Source organism: Spea bombifrons, chromosome 3, assembly GCF_027358695.1.
Source record: "Spea bombifrons isolate aSpeBom1 chromosome 3, aSpeBom1.2.pri, whole genome shotgun sequence".
NCBI classification, from domain to species: Eukaryota; Metazoa; Chordata; class Amphibia; order Anura; family Pelobatidae; genus Spea; species Spea bombifrons.
This window is the reverse complement of record NC_071089.1, coordinates 64,511,346-64,536,568: the sequence shown is the minus strand read 5'-3', so window position 1 is coordinate 64,536,568 and position 25,223 is coordinate 64,511,346. Positions and strand designations below refer to the sequence as shown.

At 38.1% G+C, this 25,223-nt stretch overlaps 1 protein-coding gene across 3 annotated transcripts in view; it reads right to left on the bottom strand.

Annotated features, from left to right (window-relative positions):
• Positions 1–24,106, bottom strand: part of HACE1 (HECT domain and ankyrin repeat containing E3 ubiquitin protein ligase 1) — a 37,493-nt gene extending 13,387 nt beyond the window's left edge. Inside the window, exons 1-18 of one of the 3 annotated variants that reach the window (XR_008351032.1) lie at positions 23,561–24,106; positions 21,577–21,631; positions 19,084–19,173; positions 17,184–17,288; positions 15,666–15,741; positions 14,758–14,889; positions 13,492–13,574; positions 12,531–12,627; positions 11,708–11,809; positions 6,585–6,691; positions 5,585–5,831; positions 3,509–3,852; positions 3,256–3,324; positions 2,943–3,030; positions 2,494–2,605; positions 2,318–2,415; positions 390–477; positions 54–203 (exon numbers count right to left, since the gene is read on the bottom strand). Coding sequence is in view for 2 of the 3 variants with exons in the window: in XM_053458994.1 (XP_053314969.1) it covers positions 54–203; positions 390–477; positions 2,318–2,415; positions 2,494–2,605; positions 2,943–3,030; positions 3,256–3,324; positions 3,509–3,852; positions 5,585–5,831; positions 6,585–6,691; positions 11,708–11,809; positions 12,531–12,627; positions 13,492–13,574; positions 14,758–14,889; positions 15,666–15,741; positions 17,184–17,288; positions 19,084–19,173; positions 21,577–21,631; positions 23,561–23,636 (2,119 nt within the window). In the remaining variant the exon portion in view is untranslated. The remainder of the gene's footprint in view (positions 1–53; positions 204–389; positions 478–2,317; positions 2,416–2,493; positions 2,606–2,942; positions 3,031–3,255; positions 3,325–3,508; positions 3,853–5,584; positions 5,832–6,584; positions 6,692–11,707; positions 11,810–12,530; positions 12,628–13,491; positions 13,575–14,757; positions 14,890–15,665; positions 15,742–17,183; positions 17,289–19,083; positions 19,174–21,576; positions 21,632–23,560) is intronic. The other 2 variants (XM_053458994.1, XM_053458995.1) reach the window with 2 other exon arrangements.
• Positions 24,107–25,223: the final 1,117 nt, after the last annotated feature.

Sequence of the window (25,223 nt, the reverse complement as noted above, 5' to 3'; positions counted from 1 at the left end):
AAAGCAAATAAGGGGGCTTCTACTTTTTAGGGGACATTTTTTTGTAATCATACCAAGAATATGCTTGTAAAAAGATCTGGTGAAATAAATGTTGACCAGTTGCCTGTGGTAGAGCGCTAAACCCAGGATCTCGCCTGCGAATCTGAAGTAGTTGAGATGATCCGGATTTACAGAGGAGTTGCTATTTGGCTGGAAAGTTGTTCCTTTAAAAGAGAGATTAAAACAGGAATTAAAATATTATACAAAACTACAGGCATTCTAAACAGTTTCTCCTATGTGCAAGAATGAGACAGCTAGCTCAGAATACTCCTTAGTGGCCAGTAAAATACTTGTCTCACCAAACTCTTTATTATTATTATTATTATTAACAAAATTGGTTTATCACTTACCATCTGCTGATTGTGTAAACAATGCATAGTCAGGATTGATCATTTCAGAAGATAATATATCAAACCACTCCCGTACCACGCCTTGGCCCTGCAACAAGCAAAACAGAATTTGTGAGCGTTAGTGACCGACAGGACCTATATGCCTAAGAAAGCACGCTCTTGTGAACACTGCTTCAACATTGGGAATGGAACATTCAAGTAAAGATTTTATACTGGGGTTCTAGTAAGTATCCTATATACACTACACTAACAAGAAATATCAAGGGATACAACTGATTAAGCAACAAAATGGTCCAGACTTGATTGACAGGTACTACAATACAGACTGAGTGGATTGCGTGTAAGAGTTTTGGGTAGCCAACCTTTCTAAGCAGAGTAAGTTATGTAATGTATAGTGTTGTGAAGAATTGTTTGCCCCTTCCTGATCTCTTCTATGTTTGCTTATTTGTCACATTTAATCTGGTTCAGATCATCCAACTAATATAAGACAAAGACAATATGAGTAAATACAAAATGCAGCTTTTAAATGATCATTTATTGATGGTAAAGAGTTAATCAAAACCTATATCACCCACATGGAAAAGTAATTGCACTCCTTAACCTAATAACTGATTGTGTCACCTTTGGTGGCAACAATTGCAAGAGTTTGCCATAACTTGAAATTAGTCTTTTACATTGTTCATCGTTGTGAAGGAATTTTGACCCACTCTTCTAGGCCACATCGGAGGGCTTTCGAGCATGAACTGCCTTTCTAAGGTCATGTCACAGCATCTCAATCGGATTTAGGTCAGGACTTTGACTAGGCCATTCAGAGGTGGACTTGTTTGCGTGCTTCGGATCATTGTCCTGCCGCTTAACCCAACTGTGCTCCAGCTTTAGGTTACAAACTGACAGCTGGACATTCTTCTTTAAAAAATAGTTGGTAGAGAACAGAATTCATGGTTCCATCAATTATGGCAAGCAACCCCAGACCACTACCACCACTGCGTTTGACTGTTAGTATGATGTTCTCATTGTGGATACGTGAACACTGACCTTAACTGAGACAAGTGGGGCCTGCAGTTCTGTACATGTTAGTCTGGGTTCTTTTGCAACTTTCAACACAGTTTGATGGAATCCCAGAGCCTTAGAAATGACTTTGTAACCCTTTCCAAACTGATATATGTCAATGGCTGTTTCTCATCTGTTCATGAATGTCTTTAGATTGCAGCATCATGTGCTGCTTTTTAAGACCTTTTAGCCTACTTCACTTTGCAAGACAGGGTCTAGTTAATTGATGTTTAGATTCAACAGGACTGGCAGTAATCATGCCTGGTTGTGTCTAGTGAAACTGAAGCCAATTATCAATTAAATTTGGTTAACTGACTGATTTATTAACTAAGGAGGGGGAATTACCTTTTCACATAGGGCCAGGTAGGGTTTGATAGCAATTTCCCTCCTTATGTGAAATCATCATTTACAAACTGCATTTTGTGTTTACTTTGGGTAACCTTTGTCTAATTTGAAAATTAGTTTGATGGTCTGAAACACTTAAGTGTGACAAATATGCAAAAATCAGGGTCATAAAAAGGGTCAAATCCTTTTTCACAGCACTGGATGAAGGTAATTCTAGCACTTGTGGAACAAGAATTGCAAGCTCACCTAAGCAAACAGTTATCCACAGGACTTTTTAAGGCAAAAGTAGTTTTAAATCAAATATCAAAGTTTGTCCGGAAAGAGCACTTTTACAGACTCTCGGTGTGATTACTTTATATTTGAATATGTTTCAATGCAAATCATTTTGACAATTATTTTGGCATTTAGGCTATTTACACACTACAGAACAAATTAAGTAAAGGACCCTTTTCCGTTAATAAAAGTGATTATCGCTCATTGTACGGTGCTTATACAGCATTATTACCCATCCCAACCCTGATAACTTAACATACCATGCCTTCTTCTCCATGGAAACGGACAGCAATACCTTGCTTAAGTTTTTCACAATTTGATTTAAACACCACTTCACAGCTACTCCTGAAAATAGAATCTAAATATGTAACAATAATTAATTGCACTCTCTTAAAGACAAGAATAGCATGTTTGTCTGTTATTTTGTTTAACATACCTCTGTGAACCAGTAGTATGTCGTTCTCGTTCACCGGTCTATGCACCATATCTGAATCAGGTTGTCCAGTGTGCAAGTGTTCATAGAACCATTCACAGCGCTCCTTAAAAGACTGTAATATAAGACAATATAATACAATACTGTAATATAAGACAATATAATACAATTCAAACAAATCCACCTAAATACACAGCCAAATGCTAAAGAATGCCAGATTCCTACAGGATGTTTTTTTAAAGCTGAAATTAGTTATTACAAAAATTACTGAAGTTACAAAATAAAACAGGATCATATGTAGAACAGATTTGAAATTAACAAGTAAAAATTCTAATTATAAAACAAACCACAGCAAACATTTTAAACTAATCTGGAAAATGCACACTATAAGCATATATGTATTTTTAAAACTTGGTTTCTTTAATTAATCCACTATAACACTAGAGACATACCTGTGCTTTTATGATGTGCATGAAACGTGCCATCAGTTCTGGACACTCCAGCAGAAAATGAAAATGATCGAAAATAATTTTGGGGTTCCTAAAAAAATAAAAATTAAAAACAGGATAATATATACATACACACATATATATATATATATATACAGACACACACACACACACACAAACACATCTGGTTCCCTTTTAAATTTTAGATAAGAGATCATTGCAACTGTTTAATATCTCGACAGCCCATTCTTTCCTATAGTATGCAAATATGTGTAAAAAATGAAATTAGAATATACACTTAGATCCTAAAACCCACCTGTTAACAAAACATTTAAGAACTTCATCGTGTTTGCAGACAAACTCTATGAACCGTGGCGAGGTCATTCTGTACAATAAAAAAAATTATATTTCTGTAAGGTTGTACAACAAATCTTTAGACAGAGAAAACGGCCTTGGGGCAAAAATTCCACAAATATACTAAATTTCTGCTTTTTCAGATAGTTGAAGTAAAATGTTGAATGTTTTTATTTGAAAGAATGACCTTTATGCTACAAAATAAAAACGCTTACCCTTGAGGCATTTGGCAAGAGCAGCACATGTAGAATGCTTGAATGACAGCACTCAGTCGATTTGCTGTCATTGAGATAACATCCTGACCATCTGCAACGGCTTCCTGCTTCCCAGCAGCATCTGAGCTCTCAAAGTCCCCTTTGCCTGATGATACTAATAGATGTTCTTGGCTTCCACTCCTTCCAATGGCTGATTGATGAGCGAGAGAAATATCTTGTTGATCCAGTGCATTTTGCTTCAGTAAAATGCAAGCGATGTTGGAAGAGTCTTTCTTGTCTTTAGTGAGTTCAGTGGCTATAAGCACTAACCATTCGTCTAAAGAATGCCAAAGTAATTCTAAGGGCTGAAATGAATAAGATAGAGCTTAAAGCTATACTTTCCAGGTTCAATGACCAAAGGTGGATCGCAAATGTCAAAATTCAAATCAGCAAAAGTGTGCATTCAGAAAGTTGTAGTACAGTGAGATTAGAGAAGGTGATTTCTTTCATAGGAAGGCATGCAAAGAAAAAAATACCTTTTTTTTTTTTATAATAACATGGAAATAAAATTATACAAAGCACCTTAAGAAGCATATTACAAAAGGAACAACCTGCCCTGAAACTTCCCAGCTCGAGCATGTCATTATTTATAATTCATAGGGTGAGAGGAAAGTCCACAGGTCATCCAACACCTGGTGGCAAACTGGCCCCGTCAATAATGGCAGGAATAAGTCTAAGTCTGCAAGATCGCTGTTTATTTTTCACAAGTAAGAAAATCTTAACATCTCAAGTGGTGTTTTTTTTTCAGATCCACTCATGTCAGTATAATCTCAGAATAAAAAAAGATCCTATTATAATCATTAAAAGGACAAACCAAACAGAATATCTTCTCTTCATCATCAAAAGGCAGTCAAAGCTGATCATAAATGAGATATGAATAGAGTATGCCTATGTTTAAGATGGGAAGAGTATGTGCTCTGTATGTGGGGAAAGAAAAGGAGAAACAAGGAACTGTGAAATGGAAGGAAACGGCACAAGAAGGAACCCAATAGAGATGAATAAGGAAAGGTAAAAAACCCAAAACACTAGGGCTAGCACGGGAACAACAAGTGAATACAAGGGCCAGAGAACTGGGGGCAGCCATAGGGCAAAAGGACATGCATTTTGGGGAATATGTAAATGAACAGAAACTGTGTATGAACGTCTTCCATATTACCCAAAATATTTTAATGATTGTAAATCAGGTTACTTGTTATATGAAATAATGCTATCAGGGGGCTATTTTGTTAACAAACAAATGAGCTGCAGTTACATGAAAAAAACTGTCATAAAACAACAAATGAAATAATTGAATAAGATGAAAATAAATGTATAAAGATGAGAGCAGTTAACGATGGAAAATCAACACAAAAGCACAAACCCATTTGGCACCATATGTGAGGAGAACCAAATAATTAAAAGCCTTCATCTACCGTAGGATTGTAATTTACATCTAAATATGTCACAGTTCCAGCTGTCAAATTTGAACTTCAAAAAGGGAATTTTATAACTACCAAGACCTTTTAGAGGATAGATTCATAGGCGAACAATAACCACTGTTATTGTACATCAATCATAACTCTGTCCCTTTTATGCTAAAACTATATTTTTTCAATCAGCAAAGCCAAGTGAAAAGACTCGACATTGTTGTCGAGAACTGCAACTGTTCTGAAAACCAACCGTAAACTCCTAGTTTAGTAAATTAATCTGATAGATTGTTAAGGACTGAAAAGACGGCCTTGCCTCATAAAAATTGTCAGGACTAGACAACACAGGTAAAAACATGTTGGTGAACTAGGAGACTCTTGATGCCTTAATTCCATTCTATTTTCCTAATTGTGTAAAATCATGAATTTTGGAAAAAATATGGATTCTGCCAAGTGAGTTGTCCTTTAAAATCAAAAAGGATTGAGGAAGGTGATATTGTTGTAGGGATGAAATATAGTTTATAAAAGGAAAGGTAAATAAAAATGGCATTATGATTAAATCATAGATTAAAAAAGGTAAGGAAATGTAATGAACTTAATATGGAGAGTACATGATTTCAACAAAACTTACGTCCTGCTCAGGAAGGGTCTGATAAATGAGAGCATGCTTTGTCAAATTCATCTCTTTAACGTCTATCTTCCTAAACACGTCATATACTTTTCTGACCTTGAACACTTGGCTTCTTGGAGTTTTGTTTCCGTTGTAACCCATGTCATTTCCGTTACTGGGAGAAGAAGGCCCAATGCAAAAAACGTGGCAAAATATCCTCACGATTCGGAGTAAACTCTTCATTTGAGCTTCATAGCTACTAGAGATACTGTGATGGAAAACCTCAGGTTTTATTTTATTCCTAAGTTTTGAGTCCAACAGAAATAAGTCTATTTTTTTTTACAAAAAGGTACCAAACAAAATATACAAAGCAAATACAAAATTCAAACTAACTTTTGGGAAAAGTGATTTCACAATACACTAAACTTTAAACCTATATAAAATTGTATAAACACAATTAAATATATATTTTTAGACTTTTTAGTGGTCGATCTCTCTTATTTTGGAAGAAGCTTGTGAGGATCTGCCTTATGAAGAAAACCTTTGTTGAATCTCCCATATCTTGTGTTTGTGAGTGCAATAGTTGTATAATCATAATCATGTATATTTTTAACACAGCATATTTTTAACACAACTATGATATTATGAATTTTTAAGAAATGTGTGAGAAATTGTAATAAAACTTTCACCTACAAATTACCAGGTTATCTGATTTTAACCTGCACTTAAAGAACCGAGCGCACATTAACATTTTGATTGTATTTCTACTTCACGTGTCAGTTTCTGTTGCTGCTGGACATTTGGTGCTGGATTTCACAACATTCTTATTGGTAAGTATTAGCAGACAGTGTACACCTCAGCTCTATTTTACCAATTGCCAATGTAGTCTGTGTCATATTTATATTTCAGAGAGTGTTGTTCACAAACCAAGTTCTAATTTGTCACAGCTCAAAATTTCAGAGCAGTGCTCACTGAAACTACTAAAAAAATCATTGGTGGAGCTTCACTGAACCAAACGTACCTTAGGAGTTTGTGGCCATTTGTTGTAGCTACTTCAGCAAGGCTTGTAAGGATCTTGAGATACTGACTTTCGTTTTGCTGAGACAAATGTTCAAGGACCTGGCGCAGCTAAAACAGAGGTAAAAAATATGTTGAGATGTCATTACTTCATAGTGCAATAAAAGTTTATACAGTTGATTATAAAGCTTGTTTAAGCTTGTATAGCAGTCAAAAACATCACTAATTTCTACTAGATGCAATGCAAAACTGATGCATAACTGTTCTCTTGTTTTAACATGCATCACATTATCTCTCTTATATTACTTCAGTGATGTCCAATGTCTGTATTAGGATACTACTGTCATGGCTAGTGCTATGAAATTCTAAAATTTTAAAGACTACACCTAAGTTGGACATCATCACCTTACATCAATAATATTGTCCAAGAACAGGAAATAGCTGTGTGAAGACTTCCTCAAATAGCTGTCTTGCAGGCAGTTCAGATGGCCAAAGTGATCCATCTACCAACAGTACATTTAGAAACACTTAGACCTTTGTTGACTCCAGAGGAGGCCACAAACAGATAAGATTTTCTCATTTGTCCTGTCTAAATAGATAGTAAGGCATCTCTTCAAACCCAAGGTATGTAAAAATGATTCTTTCACACACTTGGGTGAAGGGAAAAATGGTGGGTAGAACAATATCCTGTTCTTTGTGAAAGGCAGGTTGAACTTTAGCAGCAAATTCTGGAGGAAGTGAAATAATCACTTTATTAAAAATAAGTATAAAGTAGATCTGCAAACGTAGGAAGAGTAAGCCGCTGAAGAATTAAATTAAGATCCGTAGGGACCATCTTGATCATGAGGGGGCAAGAGCTTTAGAAAAAGTCTAAATATTTGCCTGAAGAAAATCCAGAATTAAACGGTAAGGACAAGAAGATGCATTACAGCCTTCTCCAGATCTTCAAATATCGAAGGGATGTAACTTTCTTTTGTGTGAAAAGAAGAGTCTAAGTAACTGCAAGTGAAAATCCATTTTTCCCCTCAACAGCTGTCGTTCAATCTTCAAGCCATCAGATGAAACATTCCTGGATTGGGGTGGAGATCTTGGCATACTCTTCATGGCCAGTCAGAAGCTACTAGGTTCAGTGACACTTGTTCCCTTCTGATTTTCTGTGTCACACTGGAGATGAGAGTTAATGGAGGAAAAATATGTCCAAGATTGAAATTCCAATTTTGCCCAACGGTTTTGGATTCCACTGAGGTTAACAGCTGACAGAGAAATATAATGTGCTTCTGCCCTCAGACATATCTTGAATCATCTACAGCCAATGATGGAGCGCTTTCTCCACAACCAACATTTTCAGTTAATTGGAGGAAACTGCCCTTCACGTGTTCTGGCAATGCCAGTTTGCACAGGCATTATTCAGAGCCCTGGATTTGGAACTCAAGGACTCTGTCAGGAGAAAGTACCCGTCCTACCACTCTTTACGTTACAGAATTTTTCCAGAAACACACACTGAGGGCGCCATTGACTATGCTCCAGCGTCGCAGTACTGCTTATCATTTTTCTGATTTTACAAATGTTTGCATAGATATGATGTTGAAAATAATAAATATTCAATAAAAAAAAAAGTGTCACCAGGGATTGCAGCGGAAAAAACCCACTAAATAAGACTATTTAATGTATCAGCTAATGCAATTTTCTCAAGCAATATGGAGAAAACCTTAGAAGAAAACGTAAGATGTTCTCTAACTTTCTGGTCCAGAGTTTCACCGCATATACTTCTTTGGGGCAATTCATGGCTATTTGTTCAGGTGTCTCGTAACAGTCTTAAGTTTTGGTTTTGCACAACAATAGTTTGTTAATGAGGTACATAGACTGTGTTCAGCAGAACAGGTGAAGCATATTTTAACCCCTTAATGACAATTGCCGGTCCTGGCACGGCACGGAAAAGCATGTGCTTTACGACAATTGACGTGCCAGGACCGGCACGTCTTTAAACGGGTGCAGAAAGCGATCTACTATCGCTTTCTGCACCCAAAAAGCGTTGCTGAATGCCTCGACCTCGAGGCATTCAGCAACGCCGCGATCGGCATCTCTGGCCCCTCCACGGGGCGTCAACATCCGCCATACTTTGTATGGCGGCGGACGCCCGTTTTAAAAGCGTTTAGGAGGCGATCGACGATCGCCTCCTAAACTTAAATGGTGTCGCTGGAATGCCTCGATCAGGAGGCATCCAGCGACACCAAACACTAACCTTTTGATGGGCTGTGACCGCTCCGGAGAGCGGTCACAGCCGCAGCTGCCGGCAATCTTCGCCATCAAGGAAGATGGCCGCCGTCCTATAACAGGAACCACAAATTTTAAAAGTTTCCTAGATGGTCCAGACCATCTAGAGAACTTTGGCTCCACTTGCAGGTTGAATACAGGTACTGCATTCACCATGCAAGTCAATGGAGCCCAGCTTTCTTATCACAGTGTGATTAGTAAAAATAAATTAAAAAATAAAATAAAATTAATAATAATTAGAAAAAAATAGTAAAAAAACAGTAAAATGTAAAACTCATTTCCCACTGATATCACTATCAGGGGAACCTCCAAGTTGAAAAAAAATGTTAAATTTTTTTTAAAAAAAAATAATAAAAAAAAAATTTATATATTAAAAATATATTTTTGTGAGCAAGTCCTAAAATTAGCATATTAGCTTAAAACAATTCTCGCATGGAAAGAGTTAAAATACTGGCATATTAAATGCCCGTGGGGTGTCTACTTTTAAAAAATGTATGATTTGATGGGGTAAATTGAATGGGCCAGGTTCAACAATGTCCCAATTAACACGGGGGGAAGGATGGCCACACATCTAATTTCCAATTAGAAAAATGCACACGTACCAAATGTGGCCTTTTAGTTCCCCCAAAAAATGACACACCCATGCATGTGGGGTATCACTGCACTCAGGAGATGTTGCTGAACACATTATGGGGTGTCGTGTGACAGCGGCATATACCAGGAGCTGTAAATTCATACATAAAGTAGGTGTGTGTGGGAAAAATACACACACAAAAATATTACTGCAAACTTTGAAAAAATGCTGGTGGTAAAATGTGTGCATGCAAAGAGTTAAATACCAGCATTTAAAATACCCTGTGGTGTCTAGTTTTGAAAAATATATGGTTTTGTTGGGCACACTGAAATGGCCCGGCTCAAAGATGTACCAAATAGGGCATGGGCAGTGGATCCCAAATGCCAAAGTTCAACATTGAAAAAAGCGCATGCCCCAAATGTGGCCCTTTTGCCCCAAAACAGCCAGGCAAAATCATTCATGTGAGGTATCGCTGTACTCAGGAGATGTTGCTGAACACATATTGGGGTGTTTTGTGATAGTGACATATACGAGAACATTTTAATTCATACCTGAATTAAAATGTGTGTGGAAAACCAAATGCAAACAAATGACTACCACAAAGTTTGACAAAGACTGGTGGTAGATATGGTGCATGGAAAGAGTTAAAATACTAGCATTTGAAATACCCTGGGGTGTCTAGTTTTCAAAAATATATGGGTTTATTGGGCACACTGAAATGGCCCGGCTCAAAGATGTACCAAATAGGGCATGGGCAGTGGATCCCCAAATGCCAAAGTTCAACATTGAAAAATGCGCATGCCCCAAATGTGGCCCTTTTGCCCCCAAACAGCCAGGCAAAATCATTCATGTGGGGTATCGCTGCGCTCAGGAGATGTTGCTGAACACATATTGGGGTGTTTTGTGATAGTGACATAAACGAGAACATTTTAATTCATACCTGAAGTAAAATGTGTATGACAAAACAAATGCAAAAAAATGACTACCATAAAGTTTGACAAAGACTGGTGGTAGATATGGTGCATGGAAAGAGTTAAAATACTAGCATTTGGAATACCCTGGGCTGTCTAGTTTTCAAAAATATATGACTTGATGGGGTAAATTGCATTGGCCGGCTTCAAAGATACCCGAAATGGCACATGGGGGGAAGAATTACCAGATTTGGAAAAAATGGCTTTGAAATAGCAAAACGCTACCTGTACTTATTGCCCCATAATGGGTAGAAAAAAGCAAAAAAACATAAAAACATTGGGTATTTCTAAACTCAGGACAAATAGTAGAATCTATTTAGCAGTTTTTTTCATTACCTTTTATAGATGAGTAAAAGATTTTTCAACTAAAAGTTAGAAACAGTCATTTTTTTCTAAATTTTTCACCATATTTTATAATTTTTTTAATAGTAAATAATATGATACAATCAAAACAATGTCATCTAAAGAAAGCCCTTCTTGTCCTGAAAAAAACAATATCTAATGTGTGTGGGTTCAGTAAACGGGAAAGAAGAAAATTACACCTAAACACAAGCAGCGCAGAAATGTTAAAAAGGCCATTGTCACAAAGGGTACAAAAAGTAAAATCAGCCTTTGTCTCGAAGGGGTTAAATCATTCTTTTATTATGAGCACATACCTTAATTTTACATTCAGATATACCGGTATTACTGCTGTAATTACTTTCCATCTTTTTAGCCATTCTCAGCCTGTTTATTATAGTTTAGCGACTATTGGAAATCAGCAATTGGGTGTCTTCATACAACTATCACTAAGGATCGTGACCTAGTTATTTCTTTAACTGCAAAGCAGTCTAAGGCAAAGTTAACCCCTTAAGGACAATGGGCGGTCCCTAAACCCATTGAAAACAATGCATTTTGAGCCCGTACATGTATGTGCTTTGTCATTAAGGGGTTAAACAATGTCATACCTTTTCGAACTCAACTATTGCTCGTCTCACATAGAGGAAAAAATCTTAACTGACACAATGTAAATATTGATAAATGCAGGTAAGCTACTGGAAGTCATTATTGACATGTCTGATCTGACAACTCTAACACTACTTGTAAGGTACTTGTGCTAAATACACATTGCATTTATCAGGGCTATATCTTGTTTGAACACTGATGAAGCTCAACTGCTTGTTTGAGCTCCATTTTTGCCTACAGAAAAGTTGCTTCAATCAATATAAATGATGCATGCACTCTTGCAATGATTATTCTTGTAACTGAACATGGTAGTCATAGAGGGCCGTTGAAGGAATCAAACAAAAACATACAAAATCAACTTACCATATTTTCTTTAAGATCTTCATTCTGAGTCATTTGAATCAATGTCTGAAAAAGTCTTGGATGGTGCTGTATGAGTATATCACAGGTTTCACCATAACCACCCTACAAGTATACAAGTGAGGTTTAAAAATGTTAAAGTCATCCTACTAAAGCAGTGTTACAATATAGAGGAGTACTATTCATTAGTGCCTGCTTGGGGTTTATGTAATTTCATACTGCTTTAAACATCTCCTTAACAAGAGCATAAATTACAGACCTGTACAATTTAATAAGAACAACTCCATTTTCTTCAGCAACTACAACAACCAACTCGTGGCAAGAATAGTCCGACCACAGAGGATCAATGGAAGGTTCTGTGTCAGTTATGTGCTTTAGTAATTTGCCTGCATTTTGTATCACGTTTGGTTGTCTGGGTTAGACAGCTTACTGGCAGGCAAGCACTCTCATTGAAATTAATGGGAAAGCTTTCTGTGCATGTCTTGCCTGACCGGAATCAAGTTTTTCTGTGCATTACTGAAAAGGACATGCATTTGATGGAATGCATCTCCTGCAAGACAAACACCTGGTGTATGGGAAAGGAGAGCAAACGCACAGACAGGATTCTAATGAATCTCTTTATGTATTTGCATGGGGGGGAAACTTTCAAAAGTTATACTCATCTATCATATGCATTAAGTTGCAAGTGATGGCTAGACTATGGCTTTGCGATAAGCAGTCTGTTTAGAATTCCCTAAAGTCTATGGCATATACCATAAACACGTAACCCCAAAGTAGTATACATATAGTTATGTGGTTGCATTTGACCTTAACTGGAAGAACCTACTTGTACACAGAGGTCCAGTGGTGTGATTCCATTCTTATCAGGAAGGTACTTTGCTCCTCGAAGTAGCAGAATTTGTGCTGTATCCCTCTGGCCATGACTATGTAGAACAAGAAAATCATTTGTGCATTGCAATAGGCACGCATCTCAGTGTTTCCATTCACATTCCAATTACTCCCTAGTATAGAAATCTGTTTTTCTTTCAAAATTGCTTTTTTTGTCTGGCCACACACAATTGCTTTAGGAGAAATTAATTTCAAGTTATCTTATCTTGTACCAAAAATGTTTACAGCAATTTCCTTTCTTTCCACAGCAGCCCAAACTCAATGTATTACAATCAAGAGGAACAGAGGACATATTAATCAGATCAAAACTTTACCACAAAAAAAACACAGAAAAATAAGAAAAATCGGTGCCGTGTTTTTGCTTACAAATACACCTATTAATGTGTGCCTATAAAAAACATATACACACACATGAATAGTTGTATAAGCAAGGGAAATTGGTGTCTACTGCTGTCAATCAGTGGCAGGAAAGTGCTTGCACTGAAATCAATGGGAAGACTTTACTAATGCACACTGGGGTCTTTACAGACCCCCTCCACACTGACTGGCCGTGATTACATCATGTGCAGGGAGTTGCATTGCCTGCGGGGCATTAAGCTGAGGGGTGGGGAAAGGAGACAATTTGCAAAAAAGATCAATTGAAATGTAAAGAGACCACACCGCTATCATATCCATTAAAGTGAACATGATGGCTGAAGTGTCCCTTTAAAATACAGAAAGTTTTTTTTTTTTCCCTTTAAGAAAATACAGAAAGTTGTTTTTTCTGGAAAGGGATATTTTGTGGATTGGCTAGGAAAAAGGGAAACTTCTTATATGTGCATTTGCAAAGAGTAGTTTGAAAAAACGATAACAGTTCATATGTTAAAATGCTTAATGCAGAATTCTGAGTAAAATCCTACCTGCAGGCAAAATACAGGGGAGTCGCTCCAGATACATTAGGTCTATTTATGTCTGCTCCGCTGTCCAACAAGCACAATACGGTCTAGTTAGAAGAATGAAACATAAGTTTGGTTTAATTATGGACTAAGGCACTACACGTGAAGTCCACATGGTGGCAGCATGTAAGAAACAGTCATTTCTAATCAGACATTATAACCATTTGCCATTTAAAAGATAGAGTATATATTCTTATTTATTAAAGATAGACTGCACAGATTTAGGAGTTGGAAAATTATTGTAATCATTTTCTTCTGTGTTTTGGTTAATACTATTCAGCACATATTATCAGATACAAAAATAAAAAAAGCCAAATTTTCAGATGAAAAAGGCTGGAGCCTTCTTTTCTCGGGTAACATTACCTAAGTTAACAGGCGCCTAAGCAATATCATTAATTTCCAGGTTTGCGCCAGAAAAATAATAACGCAGAAAATAGCAATGGCTGGAGATTTACAGAGATGAGCCTTTCAAGTTCATTAAACTCTCTGGGATTCCGAGGAACCGAAAAACTTCCTGCTTTGCATAAAATTATTTAATTGTTAATATAATCTGTAATCAAAGTAATATTTATTGTATAATATGTACAGTAGTATTCATGTGAACGACAACTGTATATTGACATATTGAATTGGGGATGTAGGAATATATATGTACAGAGGAAATAACTGCACAAAGAAACAGGAAAGAAAACAACACATTTTAAAACTACACTATAATAATAAACTTGTAACATTTATATTGATCAAAATTTACAGAAGTTACAAGAAAAAAAAGATGTATTTGTTAAAGGTATGCTATAGTACCAATATGACTTGAGTGTTCCCTTCTTAGAGTTTTATGGTTATTATTACATATTTATCCAAATACAGAGAGGAATTCATCAGAATCCCCTCTACACATTTTCATTGGCTGCCCCACCACACACAGCCATCTTGAGGAGACCCTCCTGCATAGATGCACCTACGGTGCTTCTGTTGACTTCAATGAGAGTGCGTTCCTGATAGTTATAGGCTGCTTCATGCATCATGGGGAGCAGAGGGGACATTACCCTGCACATTAGGTTTTTCTTTAACAGAAAAATGCATATAAAAGCACTTACTAAGTACTTTAATGTGCATGTTGATGCTCTTTGGGGCAGTAGGCTGTTCCTTAAACATAAGACAACAAAACATAAATGCATAAGCAAAATAAAGCAAAACAAAAGTATTATAAGGTGTGAGTAGTCATACTGTTTTGTGCCCATTTTGGCAAGCAACATGCAGCGCAGTCTGCCCCATTGCATCCTCTACATCAACATTCGTGACATGTTGAACAAGGTCATGAAGAAGTTCGGTTCGGCCATTGACAGCAAGCCAGTGAATCTAAACAGGAAAAAGAAAATGTTTGTATTCTGGCATGGGATAATAAAAAATAACCATGGATTAAATGTATTATTCAAAATAAGCTAGGCTACATGTACAAATGAAAAACTTCATGAAATGGCAATAATAATGCAGTCCTTTGCGGCATAGAATTTAGTTCAGCTAAACAATTGCATTGTTTAGCACAGACAGTACAATAAGAAGTCGAGGTGTTTGGTTAGTAGATTGGACTAAAATAACAAAGCTAGAACACATAATGACTAAAATGCCGTCATGGAAAAAAAAACATACATAAACTAGAACTACATAATTTTGAATTTTTGTTTAATGGTACTAGTAATAAAAAAACAAACCAGTGGAAGTTCATTGTTAAATAGTGTGAAACTAAGCCTGCTTTTCGGTCACAGTAGGCTCCTGGATTGTCAGAGACCCAGGGCCAGCATCACCTATAGGCAAAGTAGGCGCCCGCGGTCACTTGATGGGCGGCAGACAGCCGCGCAGGCAGTGCAGGCTGCAGCCGCGAGCCACCAGCTGGGGTCATTCAGTAAGCGCGGCCGCGGCCATTATGGGGAGGAGTGGGTGTGGGGATGGCAAAATTATGTTTTGCCTAGGGTGGCAAAAATCCTTGCACCAGACCTGTACAAGTTTAATGTCACTTTAAAGGTTAAAGCCAGCATTATAACTTTGGTTTAATATGATCTTATTACATTAGATTGTAAACTCACAAGTCAAATACCAAAGAATAATAATAATGTTTAACCATGAAAATCACTTACAGCAGTTAGGCCCTCGTTGTTGCAAATGTTGACATCAGCGTTGAACTCTAGTAATTTACTCATACATTTCTTCTGTCTGTAAAACAAGTACGCTTCCTAGTAACTGGTACTTCACATAGCAAATTGCTCTAATTTACTTTCATATTGCTATAAAAGTATAGGAAGTCATACTCTACAGAATTATTATTGCATTACTTGGCTTATTACAGGGTGTGTGACATTATATAAAGAAGAGCTGCTCCAAGGAAAAGAGTAGCAATTATATTTAATGTAAAAATAAATAAACCCAATCTTATTATTAAAAATAATAATAATAATAATAATACATTTCAAAAATCTGTTCACAGTATAGTATAATGTAATCCTGGGAAAGGTGGCATATTACAGATGCATGTTTACAGTATATTTTGGATACCGGCAACAGTTTATTTAATAAACTAAGCCTAATTTATTCCGAAGATACCTACCTTAAAGTTTAGGGGCTATCTTATTTGAAGCCAAGGCTTATGGTAAAGGATGACAAAGCTAGCACAACAGTTTCCTGTGCTTAAGTCATCTCTCCAATTTGCACCAAAATGGGAGGAATAATAGTAACTTTTTTAATGATAAAGAATAGTTATGCAGATAATATGAACCTGGATGGGAGACCACTGCTGCCCCAGCATGAAGGGAATCAAACAGGTTAGTTTCTAATACATATTTTCTTTCAAGCACACTGAACCATTTAAGGCAGGATTTAGAAAACTGACAAACCCCCCATGAAGTCTACAGATTTCCTCAGGTCAAGAAATCATCTATGGGTTCAGATGGAGGTCTAGAACAGACGCATTTTAGACAAACTTTTAAATGAGGAGATAATAAAAGCCTGTCTTAAATATCACCACCTCTACTCACTAGGCAGCCAAAATGAAAGAGGCACAAACAAGTTAGACTACATGTGCTAACCTCATATTATATATCACACCTACGTTATGTAAAACTGGTCATGCCATTATTGAAGCTCTTTTATGCTGCTGAATATATGGGTGTATTTTAGCATCTATGCACTAAAGTGACCTAGGATGGGGTACACCCTTTGGCAACATCTTTGAAACAGAAGTATGATACAACCAATGTTGCTTCAAAATGCAATTTAAACAATTTCACAAACGACTTTCATTGAACAGTTAAATTTATGTGGGGTTAGGCAAATACATGAGTAAGCACCTTTGATGAGTGGTTTAAATAGCAAACCAATACCTGAAATATCACCAAAAATATCTTTATATTAAACTGTTTTTTTTTTGTTTTGTTCTTTTTTAACAAAATGCATGTGAATATGTCACTAGCTGAAATACCCATACTCGTGCTTCCTGTGCACACAGTAAAGCGATTGCACCCTGTGTATAGGGCAACAGTACATTTGTACGCCCTTCAAGTTACAAACTTAAGTTACTCCTTAATCTACTGGCTTTTTAACTTGTCATACCCATAAAATGCATTCTGTACGACGTTCATAAAAGCCACAAAATGTCTTACCCATTTCTGGCTGCCAAGTGTAGAGGTGTACATCCTGAAATATCTTGATAATTTGGATTGGCTCCTCTTTTTAAAAGTAAAACCAGGCATTCAACAGATCCACAGCTAAAAACAGACATCAGAACACAATAAAACACTGGGTTAAGAAGAAAAACAAACAATATGAACTTGAGACAACGTTATCGATTAACTATTTCACGTTCACTTTTTTAGCGTAGACATTGTTTCTGTTGTAAACAACTATTGTTGCAGATTTTTTACGGAATGTCTGCATAGGCATAAAGAGGCCCTATATCAACAACCATCACTCCTGTGTTCCAATGGCACATTGCGTTAGCTAATCCAAATCTAAGTTTGAAAGACTAATTGATAATTAGAAAACACTTTTCTGCAATTATGTTAGCACAGCTAGAAATTTCCTTTTTCCCCCACCCATAAAAACAGAGAAGTGACCCCAAACTTTTGAACAATAGTGTATATAACTATAATATACAATCGGTCAGCCATAAGGTTATGACCATCTCCCTAATATTGTATAGGTCCCCCTTTTGCTGCCAAAACAGCCCTGACCCGTCGAGGCTTGGACTCCAGTAGACCTTTGAAGGTGTGCTGTGGTTTCTGGCACCAAGGCATTAGCAGCAGGTCATTTAAGTCCTGTAAGTTGTGAGGTAGCTCATCTGTTGGATTTGACCACAAAGGCCAGCCTTCCCCTCCCATGTGCATCAACGAGCCTTGGCTGCCCATGACCGTGTTGCCATTTCTTCTTTTTACCCTCCTGGGACCACTTTTTATAGGTACTGACCACTGCAGAGCAGGAACACCTCACAAGCTGCAGTTTTGAAGACTCTTTGACCCAGCCGTCTAGTCATTTGTCCTTTTCCAAAGTCACTCAGATCCTTACGCTTTCCCATTTTTCCCCACTCACTTAAAAACGCCATGATAACAAGCTTATCAGTGTTATTCACTTCACCTGTTAGTGGTCAGAATGTTATGGCTGCTCTGTGTATATATACATACATTACATAATGCATCTGGGCATGAAACTAATAACAGGAAATAACAGGGGGGAAAAATAAGATAATATATTATACTTGTCTAGATTGTTTGTCTGGCCATTGTGCTTCAAAGCAGGACAACCATTGCATGACTGAAACATATAGGCTTTAACTGTATCCATAAAATTGTACTATATCCTGTCAAACTAGTTCAACAAGAAATGCTAGACTTTTGTGTTCACAGATAAAAAAGGTCAACAGAAATTCTATATCCACTGAGAATGTTAGCAACGGAGAATGAGAAGTTACTCTTTGATGCCCCAAATAATATGCTCATTCTGCTAACATTTATATAGGACTTCATGTCGACTGTGTACACTTTACTTTCTAAGTTTGATATTATTATCCAATTACACGAACAGCTAAATGTAAATTTAGCATTAGAAGCATCATTCATTATAGTGACTAATGTACAAATCATGTCAAGAAATATTTTAATGTTGTAAAACTTTGCCTATTTGTCGTTTAAGGAGTGCTAACTGCCATGTGTCACAGAAGCAGGCACTGCTACAATACAAACAGAAAAAAAGTTTTTCATGTTGGTTTTATGTGACTGAACCTTTAGAGGAAAGAATAAAATTGTAAATCCACTAAGGTTTACTTGTTAGGAAGCACAATTAAAAACTCACTGGAAAAGTAATGTTTTGTTTCTAATTTCTGTTTAAACATACAAATGTTAGCTTCCTGATAACATTGATTTTTCCATTACTGAATAGCGTATTGTCAGGACTGTGAGATAACATTTCTTTAGTTTTTGATTGGCATTGGTGACATTGCCTAAATAATGTTACCAAACTGCAAAATAATGTTAGAATAATTCAATAAACATGACAAATAAACCTTACTTGGCAGCAATGTGAAGTAAACTTCTTTTCACTCTCCCAAAGGCATAGTTGACATCAAACTTGGAATTTGAGAGTAACTCCGATACAGACCTTAGAAGTAAAATAAATTAATGATACAGATATGTTTATTTGTTTGTTATCATTAATCTCCATCAGTGGATCCAACAATCCCAGACATTATGATTCAGCCTCTCCAATGCCTTGTCAGTAAAGAGTAGTTGGTAATCCTCTAAGCACTCCATATAAAAAGTACTATATGGGTAATACCCAAAGTTTCTAGTTGTGACAGGATATTCTAATCATTCAATATCACTTATAAATATCTTTGAATTGAATAAAGCCGAATATATGAAGTGCCTACATACACATATCAATACAAGTATATTTAATATTTAGTTGACATCCAGTGAAGGATGTCTACAATTTTAATGGTAGTTTTTTTTTGAACAGTGAGAGACAGAATAACCAAAAAAATCCAGAATGACGCATTTCAAATAAGTTATAAATTGATTTGCGTTTTACTCAGTGAACTTGGTATTTGACCCAAGGGCAAAACCCTTGTTGGCAATCACAGAGATCAGACATTTCTTGTAGTTGGCCACCAAGTTTGCACACACATCTCAGGAGGAATTTGCAGATCCTCTCTAAGTCATTAAGGTTTCGAGGCTGACGTTTGGCAACTCAAACCTTCAGCTTCATCCAAAGATTTTCTATGGGATTAAGGTCTGGAGACTGGCTAGGCCACTGGCCCTGTGTTTTGGGTGATTGTCATGATGGAATACCCATCCACGACCCATTTTCAATGCCCTGGCTGAGGAAAGGAGGTTCTCACCCAAGATTTGACAGTACATGGCCCCATCCTTCGTCCCTTTGATGCAGTGAAGTTGTCCTGGCCAATTTAGCAGATAAAAATGGTGTTCTTGGGGTCATAGGCAGCATTTCCCCTCCTCCAAACACGGCGAGTTGAGTTGATGCCAAATAGCTTGATTTTGGTCTCATCTGACCAGAACGCTTTCACCCAGTTCTCCTCTGAATCATTCAGATATTCATTGGCAAACTCCAGACGGGCCTGTATATGTGCTTTCTTGAGCAGGGGGACCTTGCAGGTACTGCAGGATTTCAGTCCTTCACGGTAGAGGACTGCATTGGGAGGCGGTCTTGCTGGTGCTGCAGGCGGTCAGGCACTGTACCTGCGGGTCCCGGTAATCTCGCGCAGTCCCGCAAGGCTGCCTTCTTGCTGCTCCCTTACAGTGTCTCCTCTCTTGCTCCGCCCAGGAACAAAACGGAGTCACGTGATGTGATGTCACTTCCCGTGACTCCGCCTTGTTCTTGGGCGGAGCAAGAGAAGAGACGCTGTGAGGGAGCAGCGAGAAGGCAGCCTTGTGGGACTGTGCGGGATCTTTGCAGTTCAGATAAGGAGGTGGGCGTGATTGGCCACAAATGTGGCGGGAGAGAGCGGGAGTGGAACACCCACATTGCGGGAGCTGGCAAAAAATCCCATCCCGCGCAGGGCTCTACTTCACGGCATTGTGTCCCTCCCATGTATTTCTGTTGTCACCTTCTCACCAAGATGCTTGGCTATTCCAGCCTTGTGTAGGTCTACAATTTTGTCCCTGAGAGCCTTGGACAGCTCTTTGGTCTTGGCCATGGTGGAGAGTTTGGAATCTGATTAATTGCTTCTGTGGGCAGGTGTCTTTTATACAGGTAACAAACTGGGATTAGTAGCACTCCCTTTAAGAGAGTGCTCCTAATCTTAGCTTGTTACCTGTATAAAAAGCATCTGGGAGCCAGACATCTTGCTGATTTATGCAAATCAATTTATAACTTATTTGATATGCGATATTCTGGATTTTTTTGGTTATTCTGTCTCTCACTGTTCAAATAAACCTACCATTAAAATTATAGACCGATCACGTCTTTGTCAGTGGGCAAACGTACAAAATCAGCAGGGGATCAAATATTTTTGTCCTTCACTGTACAACTAATTTGTGAAACATCTTCCAAGAGATTCATCTATTTGAAGCATTTTCTGATTACAAAGACTATTACACAGTGATTCCACACATTGACCTTGGTGATGATTTTGTTTCTCCAAAAGGAAAGGAACGGTGTGATGTTTTATTTCACATCAGACAAGTGCACAGCAAACGCAGGATTAGGTTCAATAAGGCCAGTACAGAATGGAAAGGTAAAATCAGCCATGGTACTTAACTGGTGTATGGCCACACACTGTACTTTTAGAACGTGTCAAAGGTTGGGGGCTGCTGGCCATTTATCCAGTGTGGCTGCCAAGAATGAAATTGGCTAGTAGTTGATAAAAAAATAAATTCAGATTGAGTATTGCATCTGTGCTAAATCAACATGAATACGTAAGAACATTTGTACATGTATGCGGTAAATGTAACCATACCTAAAAAAAAGTGTTTGTGATCAGAGATTTATATCTAGACTGTTTAATAAGTACAAATGAGCTTTAAGAAAATAATAACCTACCGGTGTTGATCAGCCATAACCATGGGCATTAAAGTATAAACTGCAGTTTCATTATCTAGAAAAAAGTAATAACAACAGGTTAACAATTGAAGGAATGAAAAGTTCATGTATACAGCAATATGCAGCTACTAAGATCTTATACCTAGGTCATTGAAACATTTAATGATATAGGTACCACCAGACTAAGATATTGTCATACTTGGTTCATTAAAACATTCATGAAAGTTATGATCATAATGTGATTCTGGGGCAATATATGAAAAGTGATCTTGTCACCGCAGCAACCATATTCCTGCTAATGGACCATACCACTAGTTACTATGGTGATAACATCACTTTGAACTTTAATAGCGTATGCAATTTCCTTTAAACGTTTAGGTAACTTAAAAGAGTAAACTGTAAGTAGATAAACAACATAGATAGAAAGGAATATCTCCTTTAGTCAACAGGCTATGTTGAAAAGAAAAAGTGTTTGCATTACAGTATGGTCATAGGTATTGTGTCGCACTGCCACTTCATAAATTATTAGCCAACTTGAGTTATCACTCTGAAGCCATAAATGTCACAAGGCATTTCAGAGATACGGAAATAATGATGTACAGCCCTTTCTGGAAATGTAAAAGATGTGTTAATTCCACAAGTATATACTAAGGACGGATTACAAGAACTGTGAGCAAACATAAGTACTTTTCCAATCTAGTGAAACCTCGCTTACTGTCGGGAAGCCACTTCCTCAATCAGCTATATTGAAAACCTTATAAAACTTAAATCAACCTTGTCCTAAAGAAAATGGACTCTGTATTACTGCGTTAAACCCGCCAATACGCACCAATAAATATATGACAGAGCAAAACAGCAGGATTCCGCAGAATAGTTACTTTCTTCCCTAGGGATTGGTTTTCAATGTTTCAGCGCTTTAGGTAAACTTATATATATATATATATATATATATATATATATATATATATATATATATATACATATATATATATATATATATATATATATATATATACATATTACATATATACACACACACAGTTCTTTTTCTTCTACCAGTTTTGCCCAATTAAAAAGGCATTTAATATTTCATGGGAAAGCTACCTTTCATAGCATGTAGCAGTTGGATCGGTGCATTCCCACCACCAACAGACAACGATGAGAGCAGTAAATAGTTTTTTTTTTTTAAATTTATAAAATGTATATAAAAGTATGTATATATACATACACACATACACACACTCATACAAGATTATCAGTTCATTGTTACTATGTCTCCGAGTAAATACAAAATGTTTCCATTCTACATTTAAGATACGTAATCAGATCGTTTAATACCTTAAATCAAACTATTTGAGTGATTCTTAATGAACCGTAAATGAAGCCGGTATGTAATAATTTCAAGTGATCTCTAAAAGGTCCAGAACTTAGAAATGTTAATTTCACAGATATCATGGTACCGTTTGCTACTCTTTTCTCACATTATCGATGTATTACTGTTAAATTGTTATTCCAGCTAATGGAGAAACTGACAAAAAGTTTTACAATAGCTGCCACTGATACCATCTTTTAGACTCCTAAGTATAGAGCATTAAAAGAGCCTCACAGCTCCATCACTGAACACAACGCTAGACTCCTGATGCCTCCTTCCCTGAGCATCACAATATAGCGAACAGAGTTATAGGTAAATCCTTATTATTTATTGTTTTATATAGCGCCACCAAATTCCATAGCGCTGTACAATGGGTCTTCCCGCATCAGACTATTTGCCAGGTACCGTAAAGTTTTCCTTAATTCGTACTACTTATTATCACATCACCGTAAAGCCCCCTGCACTGAGCCCATTGACTGCGATCCCTGCACACTTATACTCTGATGAAAGACACTCATCTTGCCCTACATATGCAGGTACATAGCAGTAACGCCCGTCACTGTACATCCCGGCGCTGCAGTGATTGCCCTGCACGACATCCCCTGCTGTCACCTTCAGGGAGCTCCACGGTCCGGGCTCGACGCAGCGATCGGGTCAGGCGGTTCAGTTGCTCCATGGCTCTCTCCATTCTAGGGGAGCTCAGCCCCCAAACAAGCCAAACCTAGCGATCCTGACCAGAAAGAGATCTAAGAATGGGGCTACGGGAACGGGTGTACGATGGTGAAGGAAGTGCTGGGGCTGGTCGCTTCGTGGGTCACACCCGGCCCATCGCTGTCCTGGGGCAGAATGACCAGCAGGAGGCGTTAGGTCGCCCTTCCCCCGGCCGGGTCCTCTTGCACGTCATTCTCTGCACTTGAGCCTCATCCAGCAAGAAAGGGCAACAACCATCATGGTCGGGCACTAAGGGAGTTGGACTCTTGGTTTGCCCAAGTGTTGATGCCTCAGGAAAAGAGCTGAACCTCGGGGCCTTCGACCTGTGCCGTTAAGCAGTGTGTATTCCAGTCCTCAAAGGGTACTGGGTAATGTAGTCCATAACGTGAAAGGATTCCCCTTCAAGCACTGAGAATACAGGAGACAAATGACTGCATTACCCAGAAACTACTGCTGGAGGGGTGTGGTCAGGGTCGTGCAATGACGAGCTCAACACGGTTTGCGAAATAGTTTAACAATTTATAAGAACGCAGTCTTTTTGTGGTTGTGGGCTGTGAGGAACGCATAGCGAATCCAAGTAATGAGGCCGTCTGCACGTCCAGCGTCTAAGGGGTTACACTAAATGGGAAAGGTCACAAAATAAACTGCTTGGATATTCCTAGTCACTAATGTTGTGTCGATACATTGTGAAATTTACTGTCAAGTATGGTAAGATATTGACCAGGACTACGGATCCTGACAGGTTGGGTTGTGCATATGGGTTCTATGAGGGGTCTGTGGAAGTGACCTATAAAATATTCTGGTGCAGAGTTTGAAAAGTCTTTAAGTTGTAGCAACCAATGTTGCAGATGATTGGACAGCTCCATTGGTTGCTATGGTGATAAAGCCACTTTCTCAACTGTGCATCAGAATCACATTTTACAAAGAATCCCTACTAGATTAAAAACAACCGGGTCGTTCAGTTGGGCTCTCACTCCGCAGCACCAGAATAAAGGCGGTAACAGTGCTCACAGAAAGACTGAGTGGCCTTTACATTTTACACTAGACAGTGGAGAAAATCTCCTAAATTAGACCAAACCAAAGATCAATTACCACCTTGCCTGTCCTCCATATTCGGGGTTTAGCGCAGGAATGCAGAATTCGTATCACCCGACGCCCGGGACATGCGGTTCCTTCTTTTTCATTTAGCCTTGCTGCGGGCAAACAGCAGGGTGAGGATCCAGATTCCCTGCAGCGCTGCAGGGGACTTAGATCCTTCTCTCCGGCAGCTGTAGACGTCTGCACGATGCGCATAGACAACCTCCGCTGCTGGCACTTCCTCCAGGGTTTCTATGATGGAGCACCTTCCGGTGCTCCACCATGTAAGCCCCGGCGGAAGGTGACCTCCGCTGCCAGCAGCGGAGGTGATCTGCGCACATTGCACAACACCAGGGAGCCTGGGGGTGCATTGGTAAGTCGGGGGCCGGTGGCATATCTAGGGAGCAGAGTGGCATATCAGGGGAGCATCTATAAGTAAGGTGCATTATGACTTAAGGGGGACCTTAAAATGGCTATTGTTTTCCCA